Raw genomic sequence first — 20,468 nt, forward strand, 5'->3', positions numbered from 1 at the left:
TCTGTTGAACACTGTCTCCACTCTGTATTCTACCCTCTTGACGAGGCACTGTACAGCCCACACTCAAGGGGTGCAAAGCCATGTTCCTTGTCTGAGAGAAACATCTACACTGGCACATTCTACACTGAAGCTACAGGGGATTCACTTTTACTGATATAGATAGATAGAAGATAGATAGATAGATAGATAGATAGATAGATAGATAGATAGATAGATTCATACATATACATAACACATACATATATACATGAGTAAATTTTTTAAATGATTTATTTTTATTTTATGTGCATTGATGTTTTGTTTGCATGTATGTCTGCATGAGGATTTTAGATCCACTGGAACTGGAGTTATAGGCAGTTTTGAGTTACTACTTGGGTGCTGGGAATTGAACCTGGACCCTCTAGAACAGCCAGTGCTCTTAACAGTTGCCATCTCTCCAACCCCCTCTTCAGAGATTGTAATTAGAAACTTATCAACTTCTTTAGAAAAGTAAAGAAAACAACACACAACCTTGAAAAGAGAAACCATCTTTAGGCCCAGCTTGGAGAAAATAAAGGAAGAGACCCTTGTCTCTTCACCTCTGTACACCAGTAATAGACCAGCACAGTCTGCCCTCTTCGTTCTACAGAATGGACGATTTTAAGAACACACTGTAGAACCTGGGAGGGCAGCTACAGGTTCTCTACAGCACTTCCAGCTAGTCACCAGGAGAGGCTATTGCTATGCTGCAAGCACTGAGGGCTATGAAATTACACAAAAGACACCATTACTAGCTCAACAAGCAAGTCAATTTCTTTCACTAAGCCAACAGACTGTTAATTGCAGTCTCTAAGATTTGGTGTTATTTTTCCCAATAGGGAAACACTCTTTGACTTATCAACTAGTTCTTTTTCAACAGGTTAAGGACACGGATGTTTTAGAGATAAGATCTTACTACCAGTTAAGCAGGCATTTGTAATAGTGCCAAAAAAGCATTAAGTTCCAGAACAACTAATAGTGGTGCCTAGCCTAATCCCTGGCACATGGCAGTGCTCAGACATTTGCTGAATGACGAACAAATGAGTTCCAAGAAGCAGAGGGGACAAGCAGCTGTCTACACTGGTATGCGGTGCTCAAATGGTACCAGGCTAATCTCTAGTGCCTGCCATGCTATTCCTAATGTCTTTCTTCAGCAAGAGGGAACATTTTCTCGAATCCAGCAGGTAAACTACAAAAGTCTTGCATATTATTATCACTTAATTTTAGAAAGATGTTAGAATAGCATTTTACTGGGAGGTCAATAAACATTTGCTTAGTTAATTTAAGAATCCCTTTAAGCCAGGCAGTGGTGGCACACGCCTAAATCCTGGCACTTGGGAGGCAGAGGCAGGCAGATTTCTGAGTTTGAGGCCAGCCTGGTCTACAGAGTGAGTTCCAGGACAGCCAGGGCTATACAGAGAAACCCTGTCTTGAAAAATAAACAAACAAACAAAGAATCCCTTTATAGTAGGTAAAGCAGATTAGTGCAGAGTTCATGAAGAAACTTAAGAAAGTTAGCCCAAACAAACAAACAAAAAAATTGGAGCCATGTCATACATTCTTATACAGTTGTATACAGAAAGAGATTCTTTGCACATGGAAACCAGACCTCAAAGTTTTGGTGAGTGGAAAGAATGAAGAAACACGGGGCATCATCAAGTCTGAGCATCCAGGCAGGGTATTAGTAATACCAGATCTTTGGTGGATTGCTGAGCATAGGAGTAGGAATTTTCTGACTCATTTCAATGTCACAACCCCAGCACAGGAACATGGCACAGTATTCATTGCTACCGAACAGCAAGGTCGGGTAATTTAGGACCTAAAAATTAAACTCTTCTAAAATCTGACATATATCATCTCTTAATGTGCATAAATTTTGAACATCTGGAAAAAGTATAGTTTTCTAAAATTCATCAGTATCCACGAAAGCATTCCTTTAAAATCCTCACCCCAAACAAGGTAACTGTGAAGACAAAAGACTGTCAAGACTAGACCCCTGCCTGTGTAAGGTGATGTAGTTCTACTTGACCCTTAGCTCAATGGCTACTTAAGAGAATATGTCTGAGTTAAGAACAAGATATATATGGTTTCTCCTGGCCAGTTTTTCAGGCTTTTGAGATTTAAATTTTATCTTTATGGATTTGCTGGTGTTTTAATACTACTCATTTTTGGTTAAAAATAGGTATCTATATTTAAATTTAACCTGAATGCACTATTAAAATTGAGAACTCTGAAGTATTTCCTGTTTTTAAGACACATGCTATATAGCAAAGTTATGCCAAATTCATGACCATTTAGTCTGTGGATGGTTATACCTAAATGGTACTTAGAACACTGAAGAAAGACAGAGCACTTAGACTTAGATTTAAAAGTTCAATCCACACTAAAAGGCATGTGTGGACTTGTACATTTACATACAGTTCAAAGCACATCATTACCCACAGACATTCCTACCATATTCTCACTAAGTGCGCTAAGACAAAGTGACCAAAGTGGACACTGAACTAAGATTCTAAATATCCTTCCAAAGAATCCCTTGTACACATTTCTTACTGATCTTATCTCACGGCACTATATAGATTCTATTCACCATTTCTATTCTCCATTCAAGTACTATTTATTATGTTTTTAAACAATTTTTTAAAAATAGAAATAACTATTCCTAAATATAACTGTACAAAGTCCCTACAGGCCAACAGCTGTGTAATTCATTACTATACAAAACATTTTTAACCAGCAAAAAAACGTCATATTATGAAATATTTTGATAGCAGAGGGATTTTTGCATCCTGCAGATCTGCCTGAAGACTGTCTTGCTACCAGCCAGGGAAAATTTGTTGTGCTCCCCCCAGCCCCGCCCTTTTTCTCTGCAGTGCTTCTAAGTATAGTGACAGCCACATGAGGTTTTCCTCGTCTCAGCACAAGCTCAGGGGGAATCTGGGAAATGTAAGTGGAAACATGAGACACCACTTTATTTGGCAGTACTTAAAAAAAAATAGCAGGACAAATGGCAAAGCAGTGTTGGGACCACAGGAAGAACAATCAATAGGCAGAAAGCAAGATAGAAGCCTCCTCAGCTTTTAGATCGACAATCGACAGCTGAGAGACTATTTTTTGCTATGGCTGACTAAATATGGTCAGGGAAGAGAGAGGCACAAGAGAGCCTGTTTGCCTCGGAGTGCATGTTTCAAATGCTTAGCTGCCTATAAAGCTCTAACAGCCTAGGCTGTGGCCACTGAGTCGGGAAGAATATAAGTTGGCCTCTGTGGTGACTATGTGGAAGTCCTGACCTCGCTTGCAGACTTGATCTCTGGATATGACAAGGTAGCTTCATTCCAGATCTACCACTAACCCTGGATATTCAAACTCCTGTTCCTCCAAAAGAATCCCAAAGCAAGAAAGATGCAGAATATTTCCTGTGGCATCAGAAGAACCTAGTATATTCTGGTGGGCACAGGAAACGAAGTGAATGTTTACAGCTACTTGGGGGAGTATGAGGTGTGTTTGGGGTTTTGCTTGCAGTGTTTTTTTTTTTTAAATCTTGGATTACAAAATTAACATCCTCTGTAACCTTCCCCTCTTGTGAATCATTTCATCTAACAAAACCCAGCTACCTACAGTCTCTTTGCTACTGTAGCAACCTTCCTATTACTTAACTTTCTCTACATATCTATACAATAATTGGTATATTACATTCCAAATCATATGATCAATGTTGATTCAATTTTAGAGTGTGTGTGTGTTTGCACGCCTACATTAACACATCTGTGTATGTGTGTCTATGTCTATGAGGAAGAGCAAGGGAGAAAGGTAAATTATGTATTTTTTGTATATTTAACTTGTCTTTCAATTTTATCTTAAAAGGTAAGATTCTGTGTTCACTTATACACCTGCTCACTGTACCCAGCGCATAAAAGAAGTGCTGAGTCAGCATCAGTGTGACTCTAGGTCATTACATCTCTTCCCTGTAAGTGCTGCAGAACAGCACGCTCACAGTTAACCAAGCATGAGAACTGACTTGTAAGGATGCTTCTGACTTTCTGCATGTTTATCTAGTATTGACTGATATATATTCTCATTGTTAAATTAATTTATATCTGGGCATAGGCTAATTTCAAAGCTCAAATTGATAATTTAGTTTTAAAATGCACGCCATATAACTTCAAAAATGTACAATCTACCACTGACATTATGTCACTAAAGCCACAGTCTTTATTGTTTTAGATTAAACAATTGTTTCAATTGTGTCTCACTTCTCTAGTAAATCTGCATCCCTATCTCCAGAGCACAACAGCTTCTAAAAGCTACTTCAAGATTTAGGTTATAAAATGTCTCCCCTTGTTTATACCCAGGCCATAGACATCTGCATGACAGTGCACGGTGCAATTCTCAACTGCACTGCTGACTGAGGCCTGTGCTAGCAGCTCACTAGCTTTCTTCAGGGGCTGCAGAAATCCCATTCCCCACTTCCCTCCCAGCACTCCCTTTTCTATACTTTACCAAATCTCAAAGCTTCTCAATGTGTCCTTTTGAATTAACCTTCGAAATATCATAGTGACTATAGGTCACTCAAATTATTTTTTTTCTTGTGCTAAATACTCAAGGTAAAACCCAGAGATTCACAGACTAAAGTGCTTCTGCTCTTTAACAGAGACTTTGAAAAGTTATTTTAGTACTTTTCCATTATATTAAAAACCATTTTTAAAAAGCAACTTCATACAAACCAAGCACATATTATTTGAATTTGCATTCAATGCAAACAAAAACACAACAAAAACTTGCTAAATGATAGTGAGTTTTTAATCTGTTACCTTGAAAATAAATTTCCATTTAAGAACATTAATTCACCCACACAATGAAATGACCCAATTTTCAAAGCCTGTGCTAAGTGTAAATTGTTTCTTCCAATAAGTGTTAAGTAGAAGTATCTGGTTTATAAAAATAATTTAAACTAAATTGATTATCATCTGTCTATAAAGGATCTAGAAGCAAAGAAAAGGGATGTATAATGGAGAAAGCAGCAAGAACACTAACATTTCTGAATATACTTAGAGGACTCTGCTGACTGCATCTCTTGGAAAAGAAGGAAGCAGGGCAAAGCATGGCAGTGCTTAAAGGAACAAAGAGCAGAAGGGGCACTGACGGGATCAGGTAAATCTGTTGTAAAATTCAGTTTCTGATAAGCTCTGCACATGATCCATTATTGTTCCAGAAAAGTAATCAGAATGTTCTATTACCAAATGGGAGAAACAGGCCGCTTCATGTTGTTGCAGCTGTCGGCGTAGGAGTGCCTACCCAGAGCACATACTTCTTTATGTACCCATATGAACATACGATGCTATGGAATGTAAAGAAGTATGTATTTTGGGTAGGTAACGTCCACCAAGAGGAAGTTAAGCTGAAGCTAAAGGAAACTCTTTCCAGGAGGATGACCTTCAAACTTTGAGTTAACCTACTGTCAAGAAAATGGCCACTGAGAACAGCCCCATTCCACTTATGGGTGCCAACTAATAGCCCTTATATTATACTTAAGAGAATAGTTCCATGAAAGAGGGTTTTAATTTTTATATTAAAACATACTACACTCTACACTGAATACTCACATGATTAAAATTTGACTACTACAGAGGAAACGGTATTGCTAGCACAAAACAGGATCACAACTGGATATTGATAGTGTATCACATCTATCAAATCAGGACCAACAAGTCTAATAATAAAAAAAAAAAAATAAAGCAACAAAAAGCTGCTTTTACTCATATTTTAATAGCTATTCTTCACATGGGGTAAAATATATAACCTATTACAATCAGAGGACTTTCTAAGCCAAAATTTTCGGTTTTATTACTTTCTTTTCTAACAGCTATTGAACTATAATTTTTAAAAACTATGTTTTAAGTAAAATTATACTGTACACATGAAATCACTGGCTCTTGTCCTTCTCCAGTCTGTCAGTTCTTAACCCAATTTGTACTTTAAGTGCAGTTAGTACAACAGCATGAGAGAGAATGATAAAAATGACAAAATCCTAGGCCACAACTAAAACATGAACAGTATATATTGGCCACAAACTGTCAAAAATGTAAGTCTGTTATCCTTACTTATATCAAATGGTATTATTCTTTTCATAATGAATTATGAATAACTATATTAGTTATTCCACAGGTCTGGAAGGTTTTAAAAATTCTTTAAGAAACAGTTTCACAACTAAGAATTTATTACAATCCTTAGAGAATACTAGCTATTCATTTATAAAGTAAGCTGAAAACTGATTCTGTTGCTTCCAAGCTCAGCTTATGTCTAGGAGTATTTTGAATCACTCTGAAATGTCACATCCAGCACTTAGATCAGCTGTCCCTTTTGAAGTGAGTACATGTTAAACTCTAGGCATCTGCTGACACTGCTATAACTCAAACACTTCAACTGTCTCCCTGACAGGGATAACAGATGCTGACACTATCAGACGCTGTACTATTTTTTCCCATGGCCTCTCCTTGTCCTGATATGGCCAGTACACGAAACTGAACTATCCAAAAACACACTTGAGCAACTGGATTTGCTGAATGGCTGCCATGTAACTACTAAAAATAAAACCAGGCAAGTGCTGTCCACATTCAGCACTTAAGTTCAGGCAACTGAATACCTGTTTCACTATTTGGAAAAAATTCTGGAAAGAATTAAAATTACATTAATTTCACCAGAAGCACAATATTTAACAACAGATATAGAATATTAAATTATCTGCATACTCTCTGAGATTGTGTTGTCCTTCTACCACATTAATTAAAAAAATAAAATTATATGTTATTTCACTCAGCATTCTTATTTTACAAACAAAATTATATCAGACTTTTATTGTACGAGTGAGTATATGCTAGAAGACATCCTCTTCAGACAGGAAATCTACAACAGAATCATATTAACAAGTGCTTAAGTGTTGGTTTTAAAGTATTACGTGGTAAGTTTTAATATTCAAAATTCAGGGTTACAGCTAACTACCATACATCAATGTATCACTAACCTTATAATAAGAACTAAACAATCTATACTCAAACCAGCATAGAATTTAGTCAAGAAAATAGATCTTTAAGGTTAATTTCTGAACTCAGGGTTAGTATGCCAATATAAGCAAAAGCAAAGATTGGCACTGAAGATATGTGTGATGTAATAATAAATTAAAGGACAGAGTTATTTTCTTAAGGCCATTCGCATCCTTCCACTCCCTTTCAGAACTTGCTAAGTCCTCAACTACCATGCTTAATTAGAAGCAGTACAAAAATATGTAGCTAACATGACCCTTTTTCAACTTCTAGTTTAATTACTTAAAACCCTGGCTTGCAGGCATGGTGGCAAACAGCTTTAATCACAGCACTTGAGAGACAGAGGCAGACAGATCTCTGAGGCCAGCCTGGTCTACATAGTGAATTCCAAGCCAGCCAGGGCTACATAGAGACTTGAATGAACAAACCAACCTGGGTGATAATTTAGAAGCATTACTCTGAAACACATTATGATTTATTTGTTCTTTTAAATGTTCGTTTTGAAAGGCTATTGTGTGCATTTAAGATCTGAGTAAAGATGCACAATTCATGTGAGCTGCAAGAATAGCAAGTAGGTCATATGCCTAAAAATGGGAATTTCCTATTTAACAACTGGTACACTAGTGTGGGAACCTCTAACACTTGTCATGTTATATTTCCACAATGTGCATTTAACCTGTTTGGACCCTAAATCAGCAGCGGTAATGCTTTGCTAAAGCTGGTAAAATGGAACCAAATCGCCTCTCAATGGATTTGGTCCCCTTCAACCAGCTGTAGCTATGCATTGATGACCACAGGACAGCCGGCGCTTTATGACTGTGAACTCCATCTCAACTAATTTCAACTTACTGAATTCATACAGACTGTAATTTAAAGCAAATAACTAACAACTGTTGGTTTCATCTGGAAGAACTAAACTGGTTAAAGATGTATCTTAAAAGCTTTATGAAAATGTGTGATAAAAAGAATTTCAAATAAATTATTTATTTGTGGTTGTGGTATTAACTTTTCATTTTAATTAATAAAATTTAAAAACTATTATAAAAGCACTTCACATTTTAAAAGTCACATTATTAAATTTCTTCTTCTGAAAGTGATAATAAGACGCCTATTGTACTCGCTAATGAAAATGACAAAAATATTTGAGAAACTTACCAAAAACTCACCTAAAAACATGATAGGAATATCACACTATTTCACATGGGCATACATAATTTAAAGGTTATTTTTTTAATTCTTAAAAATATTTAATGTGTATTTGTATGTATTTGTATGTGGGCCTGTGTACATGAGTACAGTTGCCCAATGGAGGGCAAAGGCATCAGATCCCTCTGAAGTTACAGATAAGCCACCTGCCATGGGTGTCTGAAACTCAACTAACATCCTCTAAAAAAAGAAAATAGCAGGGTGTACTCGTAACTGCTGAGCCCATGGTATGCATGTTTTTTTTTTTTTTTTTTGCTTTTTTTTTAATTTATTTTTATTGGATATTTTATTTACATTTCAGATGCCATCCCCTTTCCCCATTTTCCCTCCCTAGAAAACCCCTATCCCATGCCCCCTTTTCCTTTTTGCTTTTATACAGTTTTTTTAAATGTTAATCAAAGGCTTTATAAGTTTGGTATTGCTCAATCAGAAATGTAACCCACTACCCAACCTAGATATATCAACTATCTTTGACTAGTGGAGACATGTGAACATCCGCCTCCATGTCCCCCTCTGTTTCTCTCTCTCTCTCATCAGGTGTGCACGTTGTAAGTTACAGAGAACGACAACTGTATTCAGTACTCCAGAGATGCAGCAATGACCTTCAGAAGGACAAAGCCTTCAATTCTGCCACTACGTAACTGAGTTTTAGCAGAATGTTCCAGGGACAGACTTTAACAATAAATAGCTAATTCTTCTGACCCTGAACCCGAAGCAAAGGTTTTGTAACGCTTAAAACAGAAAGAAAATGCTAAAACATTACTACTTACTACTTATGAAGCTCTCCTCACTTGCCAGCTGACAACCCTCACTAACAAACAAGCAGCTGCTAGAGAGCGGCCTTTGTCCTTCAGAGAAACTTTCCTTACAAGTCTCTTAGTGACAAAGCCAGAGACCAACAGCCACTCAATTTTCTCAATGACTACAAGAGAACTGAAGATAGCTTGTGTTGCATACTAAGCACACACTTTAGCAATAGTGAAGGCCTGCAGGCAGGTGCCTGAGTAGCCACAGCTGTGTGCTTATCCAAATAAACCTGGCTTTCACTTTTTATCAATCTTGATTTAGAATTGAAATTTTACCCAATGGAAATAAAATTACAGGACTAAATTCTAGGAGGAAACACCTCTATAAACATCAAGTATCTGGAGATGTAGCTCAAGAGTGTCTTGCATATACAATGTCCTAGGCTCAATCTCTAGTACCTCCAATACATAAACAAAAAACACCAAGTATCAGAAAACATGATCAATGTTATTCTCAGTTACAATTTCTAACCCTACAGATCAGCTTCTAAATTTACAATCTGTTTTGATCTGCACTTTCAAGTCCAGGTTTCAAAACATATCTTCCATAACATAAGGCACCTAGACATATTTTCACACACAGGATAATAAAAGTTGTTCTTCAGAAAAGCACATGCAATAATTATCAGTTATACAATGTTGCTGATGCATTGCTGAAAAATTACTGTTATTAACTAAAAGCAAAGCCAGGAAGCGTACTGTTTCCACATATATACATAGACACATACATATATATGTGCATGCATGCATACATACATACATACATACATACATACAAACACACACACATACATACATACATGTGTATATGCAAATTCTGGAAACTTCCCATATTTTCAATTATAACAAATGGAAATGATTACAAGCAAACTTGTCCTGAGATGAGCATATACAATGTTAAAAAAAATTAATGGGGGGAAAAAATGCAAATGTCCCAAAAAGAAAAAAGAAAAACTCTCAAAAATACCAGAGAATTATACTAACTAAAGAACTATTACTAGTTACAATTAAAGTGGAACAGAAGTCCAGCATACAATCATACTAAGTAATTTCAGACTGTGTCAAAACAAGATCACAAAAACAGGCTGAAATGTTACAATAAGGATATTGATAGACATATTAACAAGACTAGAAAATGCTCAAAGAAAGGGAAAATGCAGAACATTTGTTAATATTTGATACTGTATCTTAAAAGAGGGAAAATTTTAGTATTTGGAAATAATAATGTGCCATATCTGCTTTTTTAAAGTAAGAATAAAGGCCCAAAGTCTAGAAGAGTTAATTGTAATAAAATATCTGTTATGAACAAAAAAAAAAAAAAAAAGAAAGAAAGAAAAAGAAAAAGAAAAAGAAAAAACTCAAAACACCTCAACATGGTATTACAATTGATACATATGTTTACATAAACATTTAGTGTTTGCCAATAAAACCTGTACATGGCAACCACAGTCACGGCTGCCCAAAATATGTTAAAGAAAAAGGATAAGGGAGTCATGTAGCTTTAACCAAAGCCATTTTGTTATATAAATTAGTACATTTTCCTTTCTTTTAAAAATATTTAACTGTGTATGCATGTGGTATATGTGTGTGCCACTGTACACATGTACAGGTCAGAGAACAACTTGGAGAAGTCACTTCTTTCCTTCTCTAACTGGGTCCTGGGGAGTGAACTCATGTCATCAGGCAACAAGTACCTTTACCTACAGAGCCATCTTCTCCAGCCCCTCTTTTCTTTTCTCAATGTCATCTAATACAAATTAGCTGGTTGAAGGAGTCACTGTTAACATATTTTCTGAAAAATCCAAGAATTACACAAGAATTAATTCTATAATTAATTATACATTATCTTCTTGAAATCTTGCAGTGTCTTTACTGTTAAGATTAATTTGAATGTCTCTGTATAAATGTGGAGTATATACACATGAATATGAACATCCCTTGTCCTTAAGGAAAAGGAACATGGAAATGTACATAGTTAACAGACCACACTAAGCAGGCCACACACGTGAGTAACAAACACCACAGAACTCTAGTGGAGAGGAGGTAGCAATTGCAGGTGGGAAGAAAGGAAAGGTGGCTAAGATAACATAGTCATGAAAGAAAACTGTTTAAGAACAGGGAGCAAGAAGACAACCTACTTTAGACAGTAACATAACTAAAGGGCAAGGTAGGCAGGAAGATCTGAATTAGTGGGGAAAAGTCAGAGAGAATGGCTCTACACACTCAGCCCATAACCCCCCAGCCCTCAGAAGACTGAGGCGGAAGACGACAGACAGTTCTCAGACCACTTGAGCTACATAATGAAACTGTCTTGAAAAAGAAAAAAAAAAAAAATGGGCTTGAATGCAACCCCAGACATAATAAATAAAATGAAAATAAATCAAAATAAAATAAATAAATAAAATCAAAAGCTGGTCAGAGGGCAGAGACCACAGACTGATGGCACAGTGCTTCCCTCAAAGCTGCCTAAATACAATCACCAGTAGAGCAAGCGAAACATCAAATTAAGGCTTTAAAACTTTGGCTTTTAAAAGAACTGCGGTGATGCATATGATGTGCTTAGAAGAGGCTTATCATGCTTCCAGTAAGTGATGTCATCACTGTCCTCCTCTATCTTATGGAGGGAGACGTAATAATTACTGTCTCCTTTACAATGCAAATGGATAAAGAGTTCAAATATTTGTAATATGAAAAGAATTCAATGTGTACTGGGCAAATATTGCCCTTCAATTCACCCCAAACAGCAGTTCCAATAAAGTCCTGCTGTCTTCTATAACTACCCTCAAGTGGTCATCCTAAGTTTTAAACATAGCAAAAGAAAAAACTGAAATGTGATATAAAATACACTAATGAGGGATGAACATGTAAAATTATTCAAAGAATTAAATAAAAACCACACGCATATTAAGGAATTCCAAAGAGAAAGAATTCACAATAGATAAAATTACCAAACATCAAAGTGAAAATTTTTCTTTTTTTCTTTTTTTTTTTTTTTTTTAAATATTGGAGGAGTTTTGAGTAGAAGGGTGGGTTTTTTTTTGCATTCAAATTTTTTTCACTTGTCTCCTTTTTTTTAAATTGGATATTTTATTTACATTTCAAATGCCATCCCCTTCCCCCATTTCCCTCCCTAGAAAGCCCCTATCTCATGCCCCCTTCTCCTTTCTGCTTTATACAATTTTTTTAATGTTAATCAAAGACTTTATAAGTTTGGTAATGCTCAATATCAATCAGAAGTGTAACCCAATACCCAATCTAGATATATCAACTATCTTTGACTGGCAGAGACATGTGAACATCTGCCTCCATGTCTGGCCCCCCCTCTCTCTTTCTCTCTCATCACCTAGCTCCTCCTCTCCTTCTCCTCCTCCTCTCCTTCTCCTCCTCTCTGTACTCCTCCCACCTTAGCTCCTCCTACATATCACCCTTCCTGTTAAAATAAAACTTTTCTCTCAAAATACAGTTAGAGCATAACTATACCAATTTATGTCAGTAAGGTGCAAGATAGGCCTAATACCCAGTCCATCATTTTGTTGACTAAGCAGAACCTCTGTCATCTCTCCTAAATAAAAGACTTAGTTCTGAACCTGGCTTTTTCCCCCCTTGGCTTTAGAATGAATGTCAGCTGAAAACCATCCTCTCAAATCTTTTCTCTCAAAGTAAATAGCAAGGATTGGCTATGAGACTATAAGTTTTCAACCCCATCAGAAATCCAGAATGACTGAGTTAACTGAAATTATGGGAAGCACAAAGCATAGCTTCTAAAACATAGCCAATTTATAAAGACCGCTGAACACCTGGACAGTCCTATACTACAGAACGTTAGAGCATCTGATCTTCAGCCTTCTGGCCCAGGATCATCTGACAGACCTAGTGATGCAGAATTATTAAGGGCTGATTACTCTGTCTTGGCAGATATAATCAGTCAACTATTCTGCAAGTGTGTCCTTTTCTGGACAGTAATTTGTCTGTAGATGAAAAGAGGCAATTCTTGCCTAGTGGCTGTCTCACCACATTTGGAATAATTCCAAAGATGCTCAATTTGTGAAGATTTTTCAAAGTCAATATATTATAGGGTTTTACTTAACTATAAGAAAACGTAAGTTGTTTATGATAACCTTATCATTTGTATTCGTCTTCAAAAGTAGCCCTCTAAAATTTTAACCAGCAAACCCTTTTAATCTGGTAGAACACCCATTACTAGAATATAATTAAGGTTCCTTGGTATTACATATCTAAATAACCCAGTATTACAATGACCATAAATACTTAACATCATCCAAATGTGAGGTTAGAAGACACCTTGTGAAGGATGTTGAAGAAGCAAAAAATCTTTAGACACATTTAATTGAAATCTTTAGATACTTTATATCTATATTCAAGAGACCACTTCATAATACTTATATTGGAGCAACATGTACCTGATGAATGAAGGCATATTTTCTATAGAGCTTTAATCATTTGAAATGCTGAAATTAGCCAAATCTGTCCTCATCACATCAGGAAAATGACTACCACAACCCACAGGAAGCCGCCTTTAAGCAGCACCTAGAGCATTAAAAGACGACCTTTACCTGGGATTCCCTCTCAGTGCAGCATGATGCAGGGCATTGAACCCATTATTGTTCGTGATGGTCACATCTGCTCCAGCTTCCAGAAGAACTGCCAGAATGTCATCCCGTTTCTTACTTATGGCATCATGGAGAGGAGTGTCACCTTCAGAATCCTTTTTTGTTTTTTTTTTTTAAAGTTTAAAGAGACTTCCATTAGTTCTCCTTTCATTGATCAACAGGAAGACTTTCACAGAACTACTAAACAGAAGAAGCAGGCTCTCTAACAGCAAACTGCTGTCAGTCAGTAATCATGCTCTGGGTTTTTTTTGGTTTTTCAGGTTTTTCAAGACAAGGTTTCTCTGTATAGCCAGCCCTGGCTGTCCTGGAACTCACTCTGTAGACCAGGCTGGCCTCGATCGAACTCAGAAATCCACCTGCCTCTGCCTCCCGAGTGCTGGGATTAAAGGCTAAAGGTGTTCATCACCACTGCCCAGCCATGCTCTAGGTTCTTACTGGTCTGTTTCTGACAGGCGGTGACAGTGGTGGTAGTTCTTTTTGAGATACATTCTCACACTGCAGTCTGAGCTAACCTTTAACTTTACTCTATATAGTCGAGGCTAGCTTTGAACTACCGATCTTCCTGCCTCTTCTTTCCAAGTGCTGGATTACAAGTATGTATTAACACACCCAATGTCACACTCTATTGTCATTGCGCATACCATGCACAAAGCCTTGGGCTCCATCTCCAGCACCACAGGAAATGGGGCATGACAATACATACCTATAACCCTAGCACTAGGGAGGTGAAGGTACAAAGATCGTAAGTTCTAGGTCATTATCATTTATAATGTCAGCCTGGGCTACAAGATATCTTGGCTCAAATATTAAAACCAACAACCTATGGCAGCACTTGTAGGCACCAATACAATAAGTGTAAGGCCAGTGTTTTCAGCCTTTATACAAGTATCGATAATTTTTCCATTTCCTATATATGCAAGCCACCAGTAAGAGTCAACATCTAATGTGTTTTCAGAGGGCGGGAAAGTGGTTACTTAGCTCAAAGTAGAGACAAATCCAATCAAAACTCTAACTTCTGAATTTACTTTTTGAAAACCTGTATCTGTGTGTATGGGGTGCAGTGTATGGTACAAGAACAGGTGTATGCGCCTAGAGAAAGACAGCAACCACATCCCTCTTCTCTTCTCACTCACTCCCTTGCGACAGCGACAGCATCTCTGACTACATCAGCCAGGCTGGCTGGCCAGGAGCTTTGCACTCACTTGTCTCCAGCATCCCAATGCTGGTGCTGCAGGAATGTTATAGACATGCTCAATTTGTTGTGTGGGTGCTAAACATCTGAACTCACATCCCCCTGCTTACACAAGTGCCCTTACTCACGGAAAGGGCTCTTACTCCCTCAATCTACCTTTTGTGGAGGTACTTATCATTAACCAATTTACTTAGCAACGAATTCTAATTCAGCAGCGATCATCTGCAAAAGTGGATTATAGCTTATATACAATTTGTAGTTTTACAAAGTCATATATAGTGTACCCTCTATTATATATCACAGTTGTCAGATCCAGCTTGCCATCTGTTTTTAGAAATTAAATTTTACTGGAACATAGTCATACCCATTTACCTATGTATTAGGTATGATTATCTCATTCTATAATGGCAGAGATATATGGCCTTGAAATAAAATACATGAAAGCCTATAGTATCATCTGGCCTTATTTAGGAAATGTTTTCCAATCACCTACATAAGGTATTTCTAACCCAAGTTCAATCCAACCACCTACCTTCTATTTGGTGGCACTAAAAACACACAGCCTCTCACCTAAGGTGAAGTAATGTGCCCTGGAATACCTTTCCATGGGTTCCTGGTCTATCCTGCTTCCTGATCCCCACAACAGCTATTTCAAAGCACAAGTCTCAAGTATGCTTTGTCTACCACAGTCCCTACACATAACTATTTCCCACTTCAGACTGAAAGTCTATCTGAACGCCTTTTCCTTAACAGATCAACACTCTCAGTTCTTCCTTGTTCTCTAGTTCTTCTTCCCACAAGCAGGATAGACAGCTGCATCCTGGTTCAGAGGAATCGTTCCAAGTGGCAGCTGGCTGAGCAGTACCTGCCACTCTCTGCTACCACTCCTGGAATATCACAAGCTGTTTAAGACCACAGTGATTGCTCCTGTTGTCCTCTAGTTATTACTGTGTTTTCAACTTAAAGAAGTTTTGCATAGTTTAATAGTGCTCAAGAATATTTACTTAAAAATAATACTCATTAATTATTATAAATGATTATAAAATGTATTTAAAAATAAATACTTTTATTTAAAACTAATATTTCAAGTCTATTTTGTTAAAGATGATCAAGATACAAAAAAGGCTACAAAGAAACTCAAACACTGACATATTATGATTATATGCTATTTTATTTTTCTATGAAATTAAGTACTCATTCGTAATTTTAACCATGTATATGCGAAAAACTGTTCATGGACACAGACCATGTTTCTCTTATATATATGGTTTAAGTTCATCTAGTTGCTAAACAAGCTTAGAAAAAAAATCATTTTTAGGCAAAATTTTTGTTTCAAATATCAGGCTACGTTCCTTCCTACTCTCAGTCAGCATAACATATTTTCCAAAGCAGATTTAAACCTAGAACCTAGAATAATAAAACAACAATGAAAACATTTAAAAAGCTGCAAAGTAAGTTATCTTATATCAGCCTGTATCTTGGATATTCTTCACAATAACAAATTTACTACAGAATTTGTGGTGTCACTTTAACCAGTCCTACCAATGCCTGCTTAGTATATTCCTCTCAAGTCTTACCTGGAGACTGGGATGACAACCAAAGTCCAACAAAGTCTTCACAACCTGAAGATGACCTTTATTGACAGCGATATGAAGAGGCGTCTGTCTACGCTTATTACGAGCATTCAAGTCGGCACTGCCTCGGTGCAGGACTTCAATGACAGCACCCTCATCTCCAAAGGCTGCATGGTGAACAGCCCGATCTCCATCTTTATCCTGAAGATCAGCATGAAAGTTCAATCAGAAAAGAGTTAAGAAAGAAAACCTAAAGCTATAAAATATCACAAACCAAATTAACTGCAGAAAAGTTATGGAAAAATAAATATAAAAATGACAAATGTTAAAACTAAATTAAATTACACCATACTAAACTAAGCCAGTATAAGGGTATTTTACTAAAACAGTAGTACTGGGGATCAAACCTAGGGTCTCACATAGGGAAGGCACATGCTCTACAGCTGGTGCCATCCAGCTCATTACAAAGTCTTTTAGACAGAATCTGACGTTGCCTCAGCTGGCCTTGAGCCCTCCTGCCTCAGTATCCCAAGGCCTGGCATTTCCAGAATGCAGGACTAAACCAGGCTCAAGACAACTACACTACTATCTATTGAATGGTAACAAAAAAGATACTTATTAGTTAAATTACATCTAAATCAGATGTTACATCTAAGTGTTGAACATACATACTTCTGTGTATTTGAAAACATAAAATCTTACTAAATAATGCTTTTTAAAGTTTGAAAAAATGAGCCGGGTGGTGATGGCACACTCGAGTACTCTGGAGGCAGAAGCAAACGGATCTCTGTGAGTTCCAGGCCAGCTTGGTCTTCAAAGCAAGCTCCAGAACAGAAAAGACTACACAGAGAAACCCTGTCTCAAAAACAAACAAACCAACAAACAACCCCCCCCAAAACAAAGAAAACAAAAACAAAGCAAAAAAAGCAAACAAACCCCACAAAATTCTATAACTCTTTCAGAGGAATTAAATAAACTATGCTTGCCATACTGTTTGTAACAGTCAAACTTCTAAAAAGATGAGAGATTCACTTTTTTGTTTACATAAAATAAACTACTTTATAAAGGGGAAAATGCTTACACTGTACCATAAAGGTAACATATATTATGTATCACATATATTATGTATCACATATATTTGCATTAGCCTCATTTCTTTTGCAGAGACAGATATACATAGAAAAGAATACTATAATACTCCTACTATCTTCATGAGAATACTACACTCCAAATGTCAACACCATTGCACTTGAATGTAAGCTTATTCAAGTATTCCTCCAAAACAGTGACTCCCGACATATGTGTCAGTACCTAGACAACTCCACAGATTTTACAAGGGGCTTGAAAACTCATTTGGTACCATAATCACTTAAAACTACTTCTCAAGGATCACACACGTAGATGATGTAATTAAATACTTCTAAAACAAATGAACAGATACAAAACAAGTACTGAATTCAAGATAGGTTTTGTTTTGTAATATTTGCCTGTTATCTTTCAAAAAGTTATCAAGGGTAATATTTATGTAGGAATTTGGTTCAGAAACACTTCTTGAAATGGTAGGAAATTTCTACCTTGTGACATTTCTGACTAAATCAAAACAGGAGTTGCAGAGAAAAACTCTTACATACTGTATGTGTATCACTTGTCATTAAAAAAACCTATGACCTATAGGAAAGAAAAGATTAGAAGATGGGATGTTCAGAAGGCAGAAAGGATTCTGGGATAGAGCCAGATAAGGAAGATTTGGGTCCCAGACATAGAAAACTGACTATCGGTCTCCATCTGCACTTAGGAGCTAAGGCTGTCTGTCCCAGAGCCCTCCGCAACCCAAATCCTTCCCAGAGAGAGCTGGTCTCCCAGGATTGCTGACACACCTAAGATCACAGGCTCACAGGTCCACAGAGACAGCAATATCAACTAACACCAGAGATAACCAGATGGTGAAAGGAAAGCACAAGAACCTAACCAACAGATGCTACTTGGCATCATAAGAACCCAGTTCTCCCACCACAGCAAGTCCTGGATACCCCATCACCCTGGAAAAGCTAGACTCTGATTTAAAATCACATCTTATGATGATGATAGAGGACTTTAAGAAGGACATAAATAACTCCCTTAAAGAAATACAAGAGAACACTGGTAAAAATCAGGTAGAAGCTTCCCCCCCCCCCCTTTTTTTTTTTTTTTTTGGTTTTTCGAGACAGGGTTTCTCTATGTAGAGGTAAAAGAGGTAAAAAAATTTTTTCCTTAAAGAGGAAAAAAATCTCTTAAAGAATTACATTATAGGAAAGTACAACCAAACAGTGAAGGAATTGAACAAAACCATATAAATATAAAAATAGAATCTAAATATAAAAATAGAAACAATAAGAAACTCACAAATGGAGATAAGCCTGGAAATAGAAAATCTTGAAAAGAGATCAGGAGTCACAGATGCAAGCATTACCAACAGAATATAAGAGTTAGAAGAGAGAATCTCAGGTACAGAAATTACAATAGAAAACACTGACACAACAGTCAAAGAAAATATAAAATGCAGAAAGCTCCTAACCCAAAACATCCAGGAAATCCAGGACACAATGAGAAGATCAAACCTAAGGATAATAAATAGGTATAGAAAAAAGTCAAGATTCCCAACTTAAAGAGCCAGTAAATATCTTCAACAAAATTATAAAAGAAAACTTCCAAACCTAAAGAAAGAGATGAACATAGAAGAAGCCTACAGAACGCCAAATAGACTGGACCAGAAAAGAGATTCCTCCCATTACATAATAATCACAACATCAAATGCACGAAACAAAGTAAGACTATTAAAAGCAGTAAGGGAAAAAGGGCAAGTAACATATAAAGGCAGACCTATCAGAATTATACCAGACTTCTCACCAGAGACACTGAAAGCCAGAAGATCCTTGGCAGACATCATACAGACCCTAAGAGAACGCAAATGCCAGCCCAGGCTACTATACTCAGAAAAACTCTCAATTACCATAGATGGAGAAACCAAAATATTCCATGACAAAAACAAATTTACACAAGGTCTTTGCACAAACCCAGCACTACAAAGGATAATAGAGGGAAAACTTCAACACAAGGAAGGAACTATACCCTAGAAAAAGCAGGAAAGTAATCTTCTTTCAACAAACCTAAAAGAAGATAGCCACAAAAACATAATTCCATCTCTAACAACAAAAATAACAGGAAGCAACAATTACTTTTCCTTAATATCTCTTAACATCAATGGACTCAATTCTGCAATAAAAGGACAGACTAATAGACTGGATACATAAACAGGACCCAGCATTTTGCTACATACAGGAAACGTACCTCAGTGACAAAGACAGACACCACCCTCAGAGTAAACAGCTGGACAAAAATTTTCCAAGCAAATGGTGCCAAGAAACAAGGTAGAATAGCCATTCTAATATCCAATAAGATAGACTTTCAACTAAAAGTTATCAAAAAAGATAAGGAAGGACACTTCATACTCATCAAAGGAAAAATCTACCAAGATGAACTCTCAATTCTGAACATCTATACTCCAAATGCAAGGGCATCCACATTCATAAAAGAAACTTTACTAAAGCTCAAAGCACACATTATACCTCACACAATAATAGTGGGAGACTTTAACACCCCACTCCAATCATGGACAGATCATGGAAACAGAAACTAAACAGAGACACAGTGAAACTAACAAAAGTTATGAACCAAATGGATTTAACAGGTATCTATAGAACATTTCATCCTAAAACAAAAGAATATACGTTCTTCTCAGCACCTCATAGTATCTTCTCCAAAACTGACCATATAATTGGTCACAAAACAGGCCTCAACAGATACAAAATAATTAAAATAATCCCATGCACCCTATCAGATCAGCAAGATCTAAGGCTGACCTTCAATAATAAAAACAACAGAAAGCCCACATACACATGGAAGCTGAACAATGCCCTACTCGAAGATAATTTAGTCAAGAAAAAAATAAAGAAAGAAACCAA

At 36.8% G+C, this 20,468-nt stretch overlaps 1 protein-coding gene and 1 long non-coding RNA gene across 2 annotated transcripts in view; one reads left to right on the plus strand and one right to left on the minus strand.

Moving 5' to 3' along the window:
- The window catches only part of Mib1 (MIB E3 ubiquitin protein ligase 1), a 98,579-nt gene that overhangs the window by 24,849 nt on the left and 53,262 nt on the right, over positions 1 to 20,468 (minus strand). Inside the window, exons 11-12 of the mRNA XM_034517857.2 lie at positions 16,471 to 16,668; positions 13,645 to 13,796 (exon numbers count right to left, since the gene is read on the minus strand). Of these exons, the coding sequence (XP_034373748.1) occupies positions 13,645 to 13,796; positions 16,471 to 16,668 (350 nt within the window). The remainder of the gene's footprint in view (positions 1 to 13,644; positions 13,797 to 16,470; positions 16,669 to 20,468) is intronic.
- On the plus strand, positions 3,226 to 8,972 carry LOC117719680 (uncharacterized). The gene is made up of 3 exons (XR_013103851.1): positions 3,226 to 3,342; positions 4,998 to 5,169; positions 8,802 to 8,972. It is a non-coding gene; the product is annotated as an uncharacterized LOC117719680 (long non-coding RNA).

The sequence above is a fragment of the Arvicanthis niloticus genome, chromosome 14 (assembly GCF_011762505.2).
Source record: "Arvicanthis niloticus isolate mArvNil1 chromosome 14, mArvNil1.pat.X, whole genome shotgun sequence".
Taxonomy (NCBI): domain Eukaryota; kingdom Metazoa; phylum Chordata; class Mammalia; order Rodentia; family Muridae; genus Arvicanthis; species Arvicanthis niloticus.